The sequence below is a fragment of the Saccopteryx leptura genome, chromosome 5 (genome assembly GCF_036850995.1).
Source record: "Saccopteryx leptura isolate mSacLep1 chromosome 5, mSacLep1_pri_phased_curated, whole genome shotgun sequence".
NCBI lineage: Eukaryota > Metazoa > Chordata > Mammalia > Chiroptera > Emballonuridae > Saccopteryx > Saccopteryx leptura.
The window spans coordinates 37,202,839-37,220,615 of NC_089507.1; the positions used below are offsets into that span (position 1 = coordinate 37,202,839).

At 35.6% G+C, this 17,777-nt stretch overlaps 1 protein-coding gene across 1 annotated transcript in view; it reads right to left on the reverse strand.

Annotated features, from left to right (window-relative positions):
* Positions 1-17,777, reverse strand: part of SCFD2 (sec1 family domain containing 2) — a 400,811-nt gene that overhangs the window by 349,146 nt on the left and 33,888 nt on the right. The window contains exons 3-4 of the mRNA XM_066385304.1: positions 16,494-16,621; positions 3,886-4,061 (exon numbers count right to left, since the gene is read on the reverse strand). Of these exons, the coding sequence (XP_066241401.1) occupies positions 3,886-4,061; positions 16,494-16,621 (304 nt within the window). The remainder of the gene's footprint in view (positions 1-3,885; positions 4,062-16,493; positions 16,622-17,777) is intronic.

The window sequence follows — 17,777 nt, forward strand, 5'->3', positions numbered from 1 at the left end:
AACATAAGAAGAAAGAGGAGGAGGAGAAGGAAGAGGGGAAAGAGAAGGAGGAAGGGGGGAAGAAAAGGAAGGAGGAGGAGAAGAAGAAAGATGAAAATATAAATAATAAAATGACAATAAATACATATCTATTAACAATTACTTTAAATGCAAATGGTAATGCTCCAATAAAAAGACATATGGAGGCTGAGTAGATAACAAAACAAGATCCTTGCATATGGTGCCTTCAAGAGACTCATTTCAGATAAAAAGATACAGACAAACTGAAAGTAAAGGCATGGGGAAAGATATTTCATGAAAATAGAAACAAACAAACAAAAAGCTGGGGTAGGAATACTTACACCCAGATTTTAAAACAAAGGGTATATAACGAGACAAAGGAGGACCCAGCAACTACTCTGGGTACTTATCTGAAGAAACCCAAAACACTACATCAAAAAAATATATACATCCATATGTTCATTGCAGCATTCTTTACCATAACTAAGATATGAAAGCAACCTAAGTGTCCATCAATAGATGAATGGGTAAAGAAGAAGTGGCGCATATATATATACAATTATGACTCAACCATGAAAAAGAATGAATTCTTGCCATCTGCAACAACATGGGTGAACCTAGATGGCATTGTGCTGAGTGAATTAGTCAGTCAAAGAAATGCAAATACTATATGATTTTATTATATGTGGAATCCAGAAAACAAGATAAACAGGCAGAACAGAAACATTCATGGGGTACAAAGAATATTTTGATGGTTGCCAGATGGGAGGGAGATTAGGAGGATGGATAAAAAAGAAAGGGATTAAGAAGCACAAATTGGTAGTTATAGAATAGTTATGGGATGTAAAGTACAGCATAGGGAATATAGTCAATAATATTGTAATAACTATGTATGGTGTCAGATGGCTACTAGATTTATCATGATGATCACTTAGTAAGTTACATAATATCTAATCACTGGATTGTACACCTGAAACTAATATAATATTGTATGCCAACAATAATTAAAAAACAAAAAAATTATTCAAAGTAAAAAAAGAGCATTTCTACATGCCACCAATAAAGTATTAGAAATTTTTTAAAATTCAATTCACAATGGCATCAAAATATTTAAAATACACATGAATTAATCTAATAAGCCTCTTTTATAGAGAAAAACATAAAGTGGATATATTGATTTTAAAATGCTGTGGTATGAATTCTGTAATGAATAAACTGAACACTAGAATGCTAGAAATAGAAAAATAAACCCATCTTTATATGAACTCTTAGAATATTATTATACATATCAGTGGGAAAAGGATGAATATTTTCAGCTACAAATTACAGAAAACCAACTGTTAAAATGGCTTTGAACAATGAGAAGAATTATCATCTCACAAAACCAGATACTTTTTGATAAGGCTCAAACTCATTATTATGGATTCAGGTTCTGTTTTGTCTTCCTCCAAATATCAGTGAGTTCTGTTATTTATAAACAAAGCACTCAAAGTGTCATAAACTTACATCAAGAGGCTTAAAAAGGAGCTTGTTTCTTCATTATGTATCTGTGTATAAGGGCAAAAGAAAATCTTTTCAGCCCTGGCCAGTTGGCTCAGTGGTAGAGCATTGGCCTGGCGTGCGGGAGTCCTGGGTTCGATTCCCGGCCAGGGCACACAGAAGAAGCGCCCATCTGCTTCTCCACCCTTCCCCCTCTCCTTCCTCTCTGTCTCTCTCTTCCCCTCCCGCAGCCAAAGCTCCATTGGAGCAAAGTTGGCCCGGGTGCTGAGGATGCTCTGTGGCCTCTGCCTCAGGTGCTAGAATGGCTCTGATTGCGGCAGAGCGACGCCCCAGATGGGCAGAGCATCGCCCCCTGGTGGGCATGCCGGGTGGATCCCGGTGGGGTGCATGTGGGAGTCTGTCTGACTGCCTCCCCGTTTCCAACTTCAGAAAAAAAAAAAAGAAAATCTTTTATAGAATTACCTTCAACAAACTTCCCTTTATCTCTCTTAGGCTAGACCTGCTAAGCCAACCGCTAAGTGGGGAAATGAGAGTATCAATATAATCTGAGACCAATCAGCATTTGCCTAAATCATGTGGGAAAAGAGTAGACACAGAATACAACTGGTGTTCCGCCAACATAAGAAAGAGAAAAATGACTGTTGGATAAGTAATCCAAAGTACAATGGAATATTTCATAAACGGTGTGGGGGAAACGGGCTATCCATATGGAAAAAAAGAAAATTAGATCCTAATAATATCATAAACAAAAATAAATTCCAGGTGGATTAAAAATTCAAATGTCAAAAGTAAACTGTTATTGTTAGTATAAAATATAGAACAATCTAGTTAGAAATTGGGGTAAAAAGGACTTCTAATATAAAACATAAAAAAAGCACAAGTCGTAAAGGATAATATTAACTAGACTATATCAAAATTTAAAACTTTTATACAATAAAATACAGGACTTAAAGTTAATGGGCAAACCATAGTCTGAGAGATGTATCTATCTGCATGTGTAAAACAGCTTTTGCTGTTACCCAATGAGAAAAAATAAGCAAAGTGTAAGAATGAACAATTGATAGAAAGGAAAATTCAAACAGCCAATAAATATTTTAAAAGACGCTCAACTTCACAGTAGTCAAAGAATTGCAAATGTATACAAAGAGATAGCACTGACTCACTAAAAAAATGTTTAGTTTGATAATCCCGTGTTCTGGACACTGTGTTGGGAAACAAGCTGCAACCCCTTCCTAGCAGAAGGGTCTACTAGTCAACTTCTTTGGTGAACCATCTGATGATATCCAGTAAACTCAACAACATACATGGTCAACAATCTAACAATCCTGTCCAAGGCATATATCCTAGCAAAATCTTTGACATGTGTTCCCAAAGGCCTGTACCAGGATATTCATCACATTTCTTTCTAATCTCACACACACAAATATCGAACAGCCTAACTATACATCAATATGGAGTGGATAAATTTTTGTATATCTATACAATCAAATAGTATGGTATAGTTCCAATAAATGAACTAAATTTATACATGTCAATTTGGATTATCTTAAAAATAGATTGCTGAAAAAGCAGGTTGTTTAGGGATATTGATAGTGCGACATCACTTACATGAAAAGTAAAACCCGTAACAATAATCTGCACTAGTCATAAAAAAATAAATATTTAATAAAAATAAAGAAACAAGTAATCTAGCTTGTAATTACCTCTGGGGAAGGAAAAAGGGGAATCAGAGAATGCCAGGGAAGGGTATAATATCAGAGATTCTTCAACTTTATTTATCTCTAGTTTTATTTCTTTAATGAAAAAGGATTAAAAACTAGTAAATAATATTGAGTTTATATAGAGAATACTGGGATATTTGTCATATTATTTTATGTCAGTTTGAAATACTTTACAAGTTTTTAAAAATATATCTTTTTACAAGTTTTCCATAAAAACATTTCATCAATCATGAAAAGGTCCTACCCCACATACAAATTTTTTCATAAAACTAAAAATGGAGTTTTCCTCCCTTCATCTTACACTAGCATCATTTTAAGCTGTGTGCTGTTCTACAGGAAAAGCAGTAGGAATTGAATAAGGGTGCCATAAAGATCAAGAAAGATCCAAGTGTCATAAAAATGAAAAGTGGTTTTCAAAGGTGAGCCAAACGCTCAAAAACATTCTTAGTGTTGAGTGAGAAGCCAAAAGTGTCACGGTCAAAATTTTAAAAATGTATGGAAAAAGTTTCTACTTAAATTTTACTTTGGGGCACAAGGAGAATATGATATAGAGCATATGTCAGCAATATGATTTATTGCTGAGACTACAAAAAATATCAATGTCTTTCTCTGGAAGTGAAAATTTTAATTATTAATATCCCAAGAAGCTCCCATAGCAACATACCTGGAGAAGGAGCCTTTCAAAAGCCAGAAAGTTGTCCCACTTGGCAGTGTGCAGGTGTTTCAGAGTCTGAACAGTGGCCAGCCCAAGCTGCAGGAGTCCACAGTGATTTGCTAGAGCTTTGAGGTTGTTCTTAAAGAGCTGAATATAGGACATGAGCTGCACCGGAGTGACTCTCCCTGGAGAAACATAATAATTTATCAGTGAACCCTCTTCTGGGAGTGGTAAAAATAATAAGAAGAGTGCCATTAATAATATTAACTGCCTTATATTGGCACAGAACTCCAGCGTTGACTGCAAGTTTTGCTAAGCTATTGTGATTCCTACGACAACATGGTGACAACAGTGAAATTGAAATTATTACTTGCATTTTGCAAGTGAGGAAACAGATGTTAAGTGATCTGGCCAAGGCTATATTGCCAGTAGAATTCATTTTCTAATTCTGCAATACCCCTGTAAATAAATTCTCAAACGCACACAAATAAATTGTTGAGCTCAACATGGGGTATGTCTCAAAGACATAAGATTTAGCAATCTAAGAGGCCAAAAGGCAAGATTTCTAATTGTGTGTGTGTGTGTGTGTGTGTGTGTGTGTATACACAATAAAAGGAGAATTTTGTTATGACTGTAGATTAAAGTTTATTACTGGTATCAAAGACAATAAAACAATAAGACAATAAGACAATAAAAACTGGATGTTACACAAAACAAAAATGTATGGAAAATGAGGGTGGCAAAAACACTGGAAGATAAGATATCAGAAGGAAGCATTTGCTAGAGAAATCACCTAGATTTGGAATGTGAAAACCTACATCATAAAGGAAGAGCTTTTACAAAAAAAACCCAAAAAACCTGTTGACGAGTCACTCCATCAGAGCCTCTAAGTTTCACTTTTGCCAACAGCAGTCCTTCAACTGAGTCACTGTTCACTCTCCTAGCTGTCGAATTTAATTCCTGCCGTGTATCAGAGCTATGAACAAAACTCTTGAGCACTGCATATTCTCCGTATTGGGCAAGAAGAAGGCAGTGGGGCCAAACTCAGATGAAAGTCAAGTAAATCATTCCTACACATCTTACCCAGGCCGTGCTTGCAGATTGCTCTCCGATGCCTAAAACCCAAGTTTGTTTGTTATATAGGGGTTTGTTAATACTTGGTAATGAACCCACCTGTGTTTATTCAGCACTTTGCAATTTACACAGTGCAACCATGCCCTGTTCTGATCCTCACAGCAACACTGTGAGGTAGCAAACAAGCATGTGCTGCATCGCTTAGCCCGACCCGAAGCACTGAGAATTAGGTGTCTTACATGGTGCTAAATGGCAGATATCACTTAATAAATGCCTTTTGCCACAGATAATAATACAAAAAAAAAAAAAAAAAGACTTTGACAGAAGAAACTTATAAGCCTGTGACATATTCTTCTCTTCATTACATTTTAACGATATTAAGAATTTTTAAACTCCTTCTTATCAGTTTATCAGGGTGAGCATCTAAAGAATAATAATAGTAAGAATGGTAAGTAGGAAGTTGAGTCCCACTAGTTTCTTTGATCCCTGGTAGAGCATGAGTTCATTCCTGATTCTCCAAGTAACAAGCTAACGATTCACTTGCTTAAATTACAAATAGAGAGGAGGCTCATGAACTCTGGTTTTGAGTCAGGTTTAATAAGGTATAACTTTTACACAAAACGGGTTCAAATTTAAGATCACTGCGAGTTCCATTTGCTTATTCACTGTACTGCAGGTGATGGTAGTGTTGTTCCTGGACACACAGAGATATGTTTATCAAGAGAGATATTCATGAAATAATTATAAAAATAAGCACTTAATCAAAATTGCTTGAAAGTGTGAATGGTTCTACATGGTATGAAACTGCCTACCTCTCTAGCGCTATCCCCTCAACTGAAGGATGAGGAATTAAGCAGGCTCAAAATACACACAGTCTGCATATTTGTAATATAATTGTCTTGTAGAGAGACCACAGACATGGAAATCATCAGAGAAAGTCATCGGAGGGTTTGCTTAGACTTCTATTGTAATAATCCTGTGCTCTATTTAAAGATAAGGGTGTCTTTGATTCAAAAATATACCTATAGTTGAACTTTTTATCCAGTTAGCATTTCCAAGCTCAGACTCAGACCCACTATACTTGTATAGTGCCACATTCCCACACCAGGTACTTGGTCCAAAGAAACAAATGGGTGTATTTCATAAAGGAAATGCCAATGGAACATTACATTGTGAATTTAGCAACTATTCATCCTTGATGAATTCTGCTTCTCTCTGTATATCCTTACTTATACACACAAGCCATGAACATTTCATAAGATATGTCATGAAAGCAGAACTTTTGATAAAAATCCATAACATGCTAGTTGGCATTTAGTAAAAGACTACTTAACACAAATGTTTTAAAATACAGGCTAGTTACATTTTCAAGTTTTAAACTTAATCACAACCTTACACAAAAGAAGGCAAAATACTAATAAAAATACTATAATGAGATTAACAATTTGAGAAAGCTTCTCAGTTCATATCAACTAAAACAGCAAGCAACTACACTGCTCACAAAAATTAGGGAATATTTTAGTTTCATATTCATTTTGAAATATCCCCTAATTATAGAACCAGGTGTTGAAAAGCCATAGACAGAACATTTATTCAAATCTCACATTACCAAAAACACCCAGAACACCTGTCAAGCAGATTTACATGGTGATTTCAATATGTCAGCCCAGAAAGCTTTGCAAACCATTTTTAAAGCCATAAAAACAAAAGTTATTTTATATCAAGACCACATAACATACAGCAACTTTTTCAAAAAATGACAATTTGAAATTTAAAAAAATGTTTTTCAAGCAGGAACAGCTATTAGGTTTTATTTTTCTTGTTAATAGTTTCTAAGAAAGAGAAATAAGGTTCTAATTTCAACTTAGCTAGGAGAAAAACATTAAACTTTTTCAACCATCAATTCTATACATATTTTAAAATTCTTATTAAAATATAATTATCTCTAGGGGAAAAGGGGACAGATTTGGGAAACAAAATGATTTAATATTTTAATAAATATAGTTTATGATCCTTTAAAAATTAGATTTAATTGAACTCAAATGCATAATGGAGCCTATTTTTCTATTTATTATATACACTCAATAAATTATAACTCTCTCAACTTGTTTTGTGACTTGTTAAAATATATTTAAAATATCTACACATAGGCGATTCTTTGTTGGGAGTCTTTAAATGTATTCAGTGCCAGGTTTGATTTAATCATAAACCTGTGTTTTACTGGTAGAAAGCAACCACCATCAGAAATTTTGTCTAAAATACCATATTTAGTACTGTACTATATGTTATTTTAAGGAAACTCTTGCTATGAGAAATAATATTGTCATTGCATGTTTTTTATTCATTTTCCTGAAAACATGAATGAATACCCAGTGTGTGTGAAATGTAAGCAAACAAACATATATTTTAAGACTTGCATTCCCAATAATTAGCATTTCATTTTCCATTTTTTCAATCATTTTTCTCATATAATAAAGGCAAAGGACATTAAAATATTTAAGTAGAATATGTTCTGCTAAAACTCTAGTTTATTAACTCACACACAATCATTGGCAAATGGAAATAATTTCAATTTATACAAAGGTCACATCTATTCATTTGTTATTTTTCTCATTATTTTAACAATTTGTGCCACCAAGTACCATCAGAGGATTGTAAAGGAAATGAACACAGCTGAATGCCGCAAGCCTCCAGAGGAACTGAGCGCCGTGTGTGGCACCCACACATCCTTAGTCCTCTTGGCTTTGCTTGGCTGTGGGTCCCATCCTGGAAGAGCTTCCTGTTTGGTTCTACCTGATTTTCAGGGCTTTTGGCTTTTGTCTTCGTAACTAAACAGCCTCAAAACCCCTTTATCCCCCACTTCAGTGAGCTACCTTCAAGTCTTTTGTTCACATATATGCTATAACATTTTGTTATTTATAGAAATTTAACATAATATTAACTATGCTAGTATTTTTATCAAGATTCTTGTTTTTATTAGTGCACTGATAATAAGTTTGCAAAGATTTTTGAATGGGCTTCTGCAAATGATATCTTTTTTATCATGAGCCCTATACTGAGAGTATGTGATTTTTGCAAAGCAAGTTTTCTAGGATACACATGTAACATAGCAACACCACCTGTGCTGATATATAGACAAAGGTGACAACTCTATTAAAATTAAATTATTGGTTGGTGGGCAACACCATCAGGGAAAATTCCAAATGTTAACTCAACAGTTGACATAAGAGAGCAGTATCTTGTATATGAAAGATGGTTTAGGAGTTTTGAAAGTAATGTACAGGCCCTGGCCGGTTGGCTCAGTGGTAGAGCATCGGCCTGGCGTGCAGAAGTCCCAGGTTCGATTCCCGGCCAGGGCACACAGGAGAAGCGCCCATCTGCTTCTCCACCCCTCCCCCTCTCCTTCCTCTCTGACTCTCTCTTCTCCTCCTGCAGCGAGGCTCCATTGGAGCAAAGATGGCCCAGGTGCTGGGGATGGCTCTTTGGCCTCTGCCCCAGGCGCTAGAGTGGCTCTGGTCGCGGCAGAGCGATGCCCTGGAGGGGTAGAGCATCGCCCCCTGGTGGGCAGAGCGTCGCCCCCTGGTGGGCGTGCCAGGTGGATCCCAGTCGGGCGCATGCGGGAGTCTGTCTGACTGTCTCTCCCTGTTTCCAGCTTCAGAAAAATACAAAAAAAAAAAAAAAAAAAAGAAAGAAAGTAATGTACAAAAGGCTCAGAGGGCAGACCAAGCACATCACATAGGTTTTACAGCTGATTCTCATTCTGTCAGAATGACAGAGAGGAACTTAAAGGCTAGGAACACACAACAACAAAGAGATGGTGACATGGTGAGATAGTCCATAGACAGACAAAAGATTTCAAAAGCTTCTGCTCCCATGTGTTGGTTATCGTTGTAACTTACATTATATACTTAAACTTTCTTTCTTATTCTGTCAACTATAAATGGCATGCCTTTTTCATGGTCTAAGAAGAGAATTTTAGCTACGCTCTCTTCTCTTTACTTCATATTCCCCCTTTTATCTTCCAACTCATATTTACTTTTATTTTTATCTGGTCAAAATTGATAGCATTTATATTTTGTTCTATAAGTATACTTTAGTCTTATCTGCTTCTTTATAGTTTGATTTAAAGGGTCAAAATGAATCAGTAGTGTTTGCATCATTATGAATTATATAATAATGTGCTATGATTACATTTCCTTATTCATATAATACACTGTGCTTCTAGAATGTTCAATGGAATTCTTTTTTGGGGTGGGGGGGGGCATTATCTCTCTTAACCAAAGATTTAAAGTATTCTAATTTTTAGAGTTTGTGGGGGTACGTTTTATTTTATTTCTTTATTTCTGAATACTTGACTACCAAACCCTGTCATTCTCCAGGCCTTCCTGCACAGCCAGCAACATAGAACTCCCTTTATTGCTCTCCTCGGCTGGAACAGTGTTAAATCCTCTGCTGGAACAGTGTTAAATCCCTGACTTCTCTTTCTTAGTGTAATTCTTATTTTGCTGGATATGCTCAAGTAAGTTTCTCAAAAAAGGTGTGTAGAAAGCAAAGTCCTTTTATGTTTGAAAGGCTTTTTCTTGCCCTCAATGTTTATCTGGGTCTAGAATTCTTGGTTATAATAGCACTTTGCTTCATTACCTCTGGTTTTCAAGCTTACTGATGAGGAAAGTGTGCCACTCTCATTCTTGTTCCTTTGCACGTGAGCTTCCTTTGCCCATCGTGGGACCCTTAGGACCTTCTCATTTTCTAGAACTCTGAGGATTCACAGTGATTATGTCTAGTTTAGAGGTTTTTTTATTCTTCCTACTTATTTTTCAGTAAGCCTATTCAATTTGATGATGCTTTTCTTCACACCTGGGAAAGTCTCACATTCTTCCTTTGCTAATTGACCATAAAGGCATGGGTTTATTTCTGGGCTCTCTATTCTGTTCCATTGATCTATATGTCTGTTTTTATGCCAGTGCCACCACTTTTATACACCATAAATACTGCAGATGGTTTTCTGGGATATCCTTTAAATAGTATATATTTCCTGCAGCACAGATTTTGAGCTCTGCAGCATTATCAAAAAAGAATAAGAAACTAATGTAAAAATAGCATTTTATTTATATGAATCAATTCAATTAAATGGGTCCAAAGTTCAGAAACCTGTTGCAAGACATGTTTTCAGGATAGTACAGAGTAAACTATAACTGCTTCAGGACCAGAGGTCACAAATAGAAAATAAATAGCTCACCCTGAAAGTTATACAAAACAGTGAAATATAAAACCACCAGAAACATTTATGGTTTGGCTTTCTTTGGAAATGGAGCCTTCCCAAGGCTGACTTAAACACTGCATCAACTTTTATAAACTCAGCAGAGAGCATGAAAAGAAATAGATGATTGCCCCTGTTACCAAGGAGGTAGACTATTAGGCTGCCAGGGAAGGAGCATTTCCTTGGTGGGTCCACTCTGACTTGGAAAGAAATTTCTGGTCTCAAGAGAGCTTCTAAGTAAAGAAACTTCCATCCTGCAGCCATGAGCCTCCTGACCATATCATTCTGATAGGGTTTTTTAAAATTAATTTATTTATTAAATTTAATGCAGTGACATTGATAAATCAGGGTACATATGTTGAGAGAAAACATCTCCAGATTATTTTGACATTTGATTGTGCTGTATACCCCTCCCCCATCATTCTGATAGGTTTTTAAACTCCTAGCCCATATTCTCATGTTGAGGATCCCTTATTTTGAGAAAACATAAAGATTAATAATAATAAGAGGAGAATGAAGAAGAGGAGAAGGGAAAAAGAAAAAAGAAGATGCACCAATTTAAGTTAAAAACATAGAGCCACAGGGTAGATGCTTGACGAAAGGACCACAGATTGACGGACATGAACAACAGTGTAGTGATTGCTGGGGGGAGGGGCAGGAGGCTCTAGGGGGAATGACTGGTGATGGATGAAAACTGGACTTGGGGTGGTGAACACACAAAACAGTGTACAGGAGGTGTTTTGTAGAACTGTGCACCTGAAACCTGTAGAATTTTGTTAAACAGTATCACTCCAATAAATTCAATAAAAAGGGAGAAAAAGAAATCCAGATTCCCATATATCAGATGAGGAACTAAAGAAACAGAGGCAACTAATTCTGTTTTAGGTGAAAGAGTAAGAAGAAACCATTTGTTTAGTGACCCTAACACTTTCAAGCATTATTAATTTTAGATTCAATGAAAACCTTCTGTCTCTTTCTTTAGATTCTCTTCTTTATACTCCTAAATGGATGTATGCCTTAAGGCTCTGCCTTCCACTCTCTTCTCACTTATTCTACCTTCTCTCTCTAGATGATAATTTTATATCTCCTTTAGAAATATTGTTATATTTCTTATATTTCCTTTAGATTAAGGCTTCAACAAAATCACTAGGTAACTAAATCCCAAATCTCTACTTTCACTTCTGCAAACCATTACTCTAGTCACATATTTCCCACTGAGATGATCGGGGCACAAAACCAGCTGAGAGATGAACTCCATCCCTACATCTGGTAGAGCACTCTTCATGCACAGTTGCAGGACCATTGGACATAGTTTTAATAATGGGTTTTATCTGACCAGAAGACGATAAATAATTTCATCATGCTATCCACTCCTTTTATAGAACATCTTAAATTTCACAAACACTATGTCTCATATACGTAATCATCCCATCTAATTATCAGGTTTACAGGTCCTAGAATTCCCGTTTTGCAAACAGAAAAACAGATTCAGCAAATTTAAATAACTTGTTTCTTTGAATGCAAGATAATATTTTATATGTTCCCTATCACCAACAAGGATCCAATAATTGTCTATTACTTCTAGATCTGGATATATCTGGAAAAAATTTCAATGAGGTGTCCCTTCTTTTATTTTCACATCTAACTATGATTCCAAAGATCTCCAGGAAATTGTACTAATGTTGTACTCCAGAGAACATGGCCATCTTCTAAATAACAGTTCTCAAAGACACACCCCAGGGACCCTGAGACACTATCAGATAGTCAGAAAAATCAAAACCATTTTCATTATAATACTAAGATATCACCCAATCTTGTTACTATGCTGTGTTTGCACTGAGGGTACAAAAAGAATGACAGGTAAAAGTGCTGGTGCCTTGGCGTCAATCACAGTAGTGACACCAATATAAATAAGTAGGCAATTTCACTTCAGAATGGCCATGATGAAACTGCAAATGTAATTCATTTTATCAAATCTGAACTCTTAAGAAAATGTCAATATGCTGTGTAAAGAAATGAGAAATATACGAGAAATACTTTTGGTGCCAACCTAAGTATGATAGAAGGATCGCCTTGCAGAAAAGCACCAGTGTGGTTTTCTGACTGTGAACTGAACTAGTCACACTGTTTTAATGGCACAAAATATTTACTGGAAGAGACAACTGAAAAACGAGTTCTTCACACATTTTTCTAAAAAATAAAAAACGAATGAAATATTCTAAGGATACCTTAGAAAATCTTTAAGTGAGGGTAGCAACAAATGTGGTTTTATTATATTGCATACTGTGTACAACATTTGGAAGATCTGCACAATTTAAAGAACCAGTATTTTCCAAGTGCCTAATGTACAATGGTATAGAACGCTTTGTGTGTAAAAGATCCATTCAAAGTGCAAGAGCGATCAATGATTTTTAACATAACAGTATATAGAGAATTTAATTATATGGATTTATATTCTATATTGCAATTAACCTATAAGAAATTATCTCTTGTAAAAATAATATCGTATCAAAGAAGAGTATCTGTAGTTTTCTGAAAAGTTATTAAAATATTTCTTCCTTTTAAAACTATGCATATTTGTATGACAAGATTTTCTTTGTATACTTTAAACAAAAGAATACATCACAACATGTTGAATGAAAAGGAGATATGAGATATAGCTGTCTTCTATGTGCAAAAATATAAAACTGTGCCATTGTTCTCACTAATTTTTTTATTTTAGAAAATAGTTATTTTTTACAAAAATATGTTATTTATATTAACATGTAAAAAGTTTATTATATTTTTACATTACTTAATAAATACTTTTAAAAAATTTTCCTGCTTCAATTTTCAATGTGAGCTATTTCTGGGAGCTATCTACCTTTTATCTATCTATCTATCTATCTATCTACCTACCTACCTACCTACCTATCTAAAAATCTATAAATCTATCTATTCCACAGATATCAATAGATATAATCTACATACACAAAAGTTTGTGGGTTTGTTTTAGCAATGAAATTTTCTCCTTTAAGAGGATGATATTTATTTCTCCTAGTGCTGATAATGTTTTAATATTACCTTGTACTGAAAAATTTTATATTTAAGATCTGAGATTTTACTCAGGGGATCCCTCTCAGTAAATTTCAATACAAGATGATCCTCAGTATAAAATTAAAATCTCTGGTTAATGTCTCAAAAATACTAGAAGTCTCTACGACAGTCAAAAAAATTTTTATACTTTGGTAGAATTTATAGCAGGGGTTGGGAGAACAGTGCATAGTTTAAAGTACATTTCATAATTTTAAGTGCTGCTCCAAAAAGCATATGTAAGATACAAGAACATGACTTCTTATAATGATAAGATATGATACACAGTTTTCAAATACCAGTGTTTTATTATGTTTAAATTTCAGCTATTTTCCTTGCTGTCGATGGCTGTATCTCTGTTGGTACATAGAAATGAAACACACCAAAAATTCTGACTAGTATTATGACTAGTGACATAAAGCAGAAGTGGGTAGTCACACTGCATTCCTTTTACTAAATTATACTTGACACTGGATAGAGTGATTTGGATCTATCCCTTTGGCCCTTTTACAACAGAAGTTTGCTAACAACTGTCTATTTTCTTCTCTTTTATTTCTCTTCCCACCCTCCCCCATGTCTGGAGTTTGAGGGATAAAGCAAACCATTTTATCTAAATTTTTTTTAGCCAACAGAAATCTCAAAACATTTAAATCTGAATCCTTATGAAGTTACTCAACTTTTCCCACCTTAGTTCTGATTTTTTTTAAAAAAGACACAGCCTTTTCAAAAAGTAATGTGTGTTAATCTTTCAAGAGTTATGCATTAAACAATAAAAATTCATTTATGCTCTGTGATAGCATCATAAGATATATCACTGAAGCAGACTATAAATCAGTCTTATCACCAAGACCCTTTGTGCATTTCTACTTTTCTTGATTGACCATATCAAGTACTTTTTTAGTGAGAGGAGGGGAGGCAGAGACAGACTCCCTCATGCACCTGACTGGGATCCAGCTGGCAAGTCCACTAGGGGGTGATGCTCTGCTCACCTGGGCCACTGCTCCATTGTAATTGGAGCCATTCTAGTGCCTGAGGGGGAGGCCATCGAGCCATCCTCAGTGCGTGGGGCCAGCTCCCTCTAATTGAGCCATGGTTGCAGAAGGGACAGAGAGAGAGAAAAAGAAAGAGAGAGAGAGAGAAAGAGGCGAGAGGGGGAGGGGTAGAGAAGCAAATGGGCACTTCTCCTGTGTATCCTGACCAGGAATCGTAGTACCAAGGACATCCACACACCGGGCAGACACTCTACCACTGAGACAACCGGCCAAGCCCTCAACTACTTGTTGTTTCACATAATCATGGATGAAGAACTCTACAAAGTAAACATGCTTGCTCTTAATATGTACCTAGAACTGTGGAAATGTAAAAAAAAGAAGAAGAAGAAGAGAGAGAGAAAGGAGGGAGGTAGAGAGAGAGGAAGAAAGAAAGGAACTGAAATTAATAGTCAAATGCCAGGATGGTCTTAAAGTAGCAGCTTTATTTCTACCCTAATACAACAGTAGGACTTCTGGCATTGGTTGTATAGAACAAGGATGGTTTTACAAATGAAGAGCATCTTCTCTTTCACCAGACTGTCTGGGTTTGAATTTCGGTCCTATTCCTTCTCAGAGGTAAGGTCTTCGACTTAATTTTTCTCTATTCCAGTTCCCTTTTCTGAAAAATTGGATAGTAATGGTACCTATCTCACCAGAATTTACTGAGAATTAAATAAAATACGCTTGAAAAAAATTAGAAGAAAACCTGGCACATTGTAAATATTCTATAAATGTTATTTTCATTTTTCTTATTATCATTATGTTCCTTGAAGCCCTCATATATAGTCTCCTTACACACTGAAAGTCGTGACTTTTTTCCCCCAGTAATGACTCTGTTAACATTTTTTCTTCAAGGTTTATCCACATTTCTTTACTTCTAGAATCTTGTTCTTCCATTTCAAACTGATAGTTTAAATTTTGTACTTATAACTCATTAAGAACTTGGGCTAGGAATCTCAGCAAAGAAAGATTTTCCTCTCAGTAAAATGTACTAATACTATTTATTGGCTATCTAAGAGCAGGTTATAAGTAAGAAAAAATTTTAAAATATAGAAATAAACCTTCCATAAGTAAAATTTTCCTATTAACCAGATTCAATATCTATGTTTAAGTACTTCCATATTAATAGAATTATTTAACAAAAAAGTAAAACACTGGCCTTGGCCAGTGGCTCAGTGGATAGAGCATCAGCCTGGTGTGTGGACATCCCAGGTTCAATTCCCATTCAGGGCACATAGGAGAAGCATCTATCTGTTTCTTTCCCCATCCTCCTCCCCTTTCTCTCCCAATTCCCCTCCCACACCCAGTAGTTGAATTGAGCATGGCCCCAGGTGCTGAGGATAGCTCAGTTGGTCAAAGCGTATCAGCCTCAGGTGCCAAAATACCTCAGTACTAGAGCATTGGCCTCAGATGGTGTTGCCACATGGACCTTGGCTGGGGCACTTGTGGAAGTCTGCCTCACTATCACCCTCCTCTCACCTAAAAAAATAAAATAAAACAGAACACCAAATTTCTTTTCTAAAATGAAAACATTAGTTCTCTGACATTTTAACCAAAAGAAAAAGCTATTTAAAACTTATATTCCATTTTAGCCTGATTCTTCTAAGACTGAAGACAAAGCTGAGTGTGGAAAAACATGAGAAATGAGAAAAATGAGATATGTAATACCCTAGTCAAGAAGGGATAACATTTATGTGACTGGACAATTAGCAGAGCCCTCTGAAGGTGAGAGGCCAGGCCAAAGCATGCCTATCTGCTCAACTGTTTTGTCAGCAAAATAGTTCATTCAAAATGCAAAATTAATAAAAAGAGTTTTTATCCACATTAAGTAGGGAGGGAGGATTAAAAGGTAGGAGGGTGAGGGTGGAATAGAATGAAAGGAAGGTGGTACAGACTGATTTCAATAGTTCTACATTAACTAAAGAAACTAAAAGAATTATTCTTTGCATCCAATGACTCTCCTGGTGTTCCCAAATTTAAGTCTAAGAAAAGGGGTCATTGTTGAGCCTCAAGGGCAGTGTGTACGTATTTCCTCCCCACTCTTTCAACAGTTTACAAATACTTCAATACTTTTAACAACATGCCATGCTGGTTAAGTTGGCTCACCATTCTCAGCAGACTTAAATGAACTCCCTTAGAGCCTGCAGTTACCGTCTATCCTGGCTGAAGTAGACACTTACCCATACTCATCTTGATTGGCAGGTTTTCTTTGCTTGCTGCTTCCACTAGATGTCTCCGGACTTCCATCACTGCCTCTTTGTGCTTGGTGCTTAGTAAGGCTTCCCACAGGGCTCTGGCTGCAGTGTCACTGCAATAAAACCACACAGAACTTTAGAATAAATTTCTACTGGAGAACGAAAAGGGTTGAAAGCAAACTAATTTCTTAAATATCTTTTCTGAACACTAATGTAGTCTTTCCTACTGATAGACTCTAAGCATTAGGATTAAATAAAGACTATCTGATCCATTTTAATCAGCACAAAATATTGAGAACCTAAGGAGACAATAAAATCAAGCGAAAAAATTAAGAAAGAAAAGGAAGGAAGAAAAGGAGGGAAGGAGGAAGAAAGAGAGAGAGAGAAAGAGAGAAAGAAAGAAAAAGAAGGAAAGAAAGAGAAAGAAAGAAAGAAAGAAAGAAAGAAAGAAAGAAAGAAAGAAAGAAAGAAAGAAAGAAAGAAAGAAAAGAAAAGAAAGAAAGAGGAAAGAAAAGAAAAGAAAGATTACATCATGCTCTGAGAAGTGGAGGGAAATGATATGATACATTGTTTTCAGACTTTGCATTTAAAAGCATTTCAGAGTATAGTTTAATATTGCTATAGTAACATATAAATGTTATGTATGCCAAAATTAATCCATGTCAAAAAATAAGTTGTCAGTGATAATAAGCATATCAATTTGAGATAACATATTTGTCTAGAAAACACAAAGCAATTAGCAATAAAAATTCCTGTTCAAAAATCACTCAGTAGAATTCCAAATGAATGGGTTTTCTATTGAATAAAAATCAAGAATGAGGCTAAGTAACCAAGGCCTTAAGTATTGCGCTTTGGGCCTTAGGTTGGAAGGATGGCACTTACTGAAGCCTTTACAATTAACCATTGATAAGGGAACGAAGCACTGCATTAAACAGGGTCTCATCTGGGCTCCCTACTCCAAAAGCCCTCTGTCTCACCCAAAACACCATTTTTAAATTATAAATGAATACAGTGTTCTTTCCGGAAGACTGCTACATGTAGCCAAGTATACCCATTTGTAGTAATGTTTTAAAAACTGAATATACAAAAACAAAGATGACTTCTGTCCTATCCCAAGGGCTTTTTCCACCACTTATAGCTCTACTAAAGTCTCTTACTATCCAGTTAGCAATTGTTTGAAAATAAATGCATTTTTAAGGTTTAGTTTAAAAATTTATAACTAATAAGGTATTAATTTAGCTTTAAAGTGATACCCCAATAAAGTATATC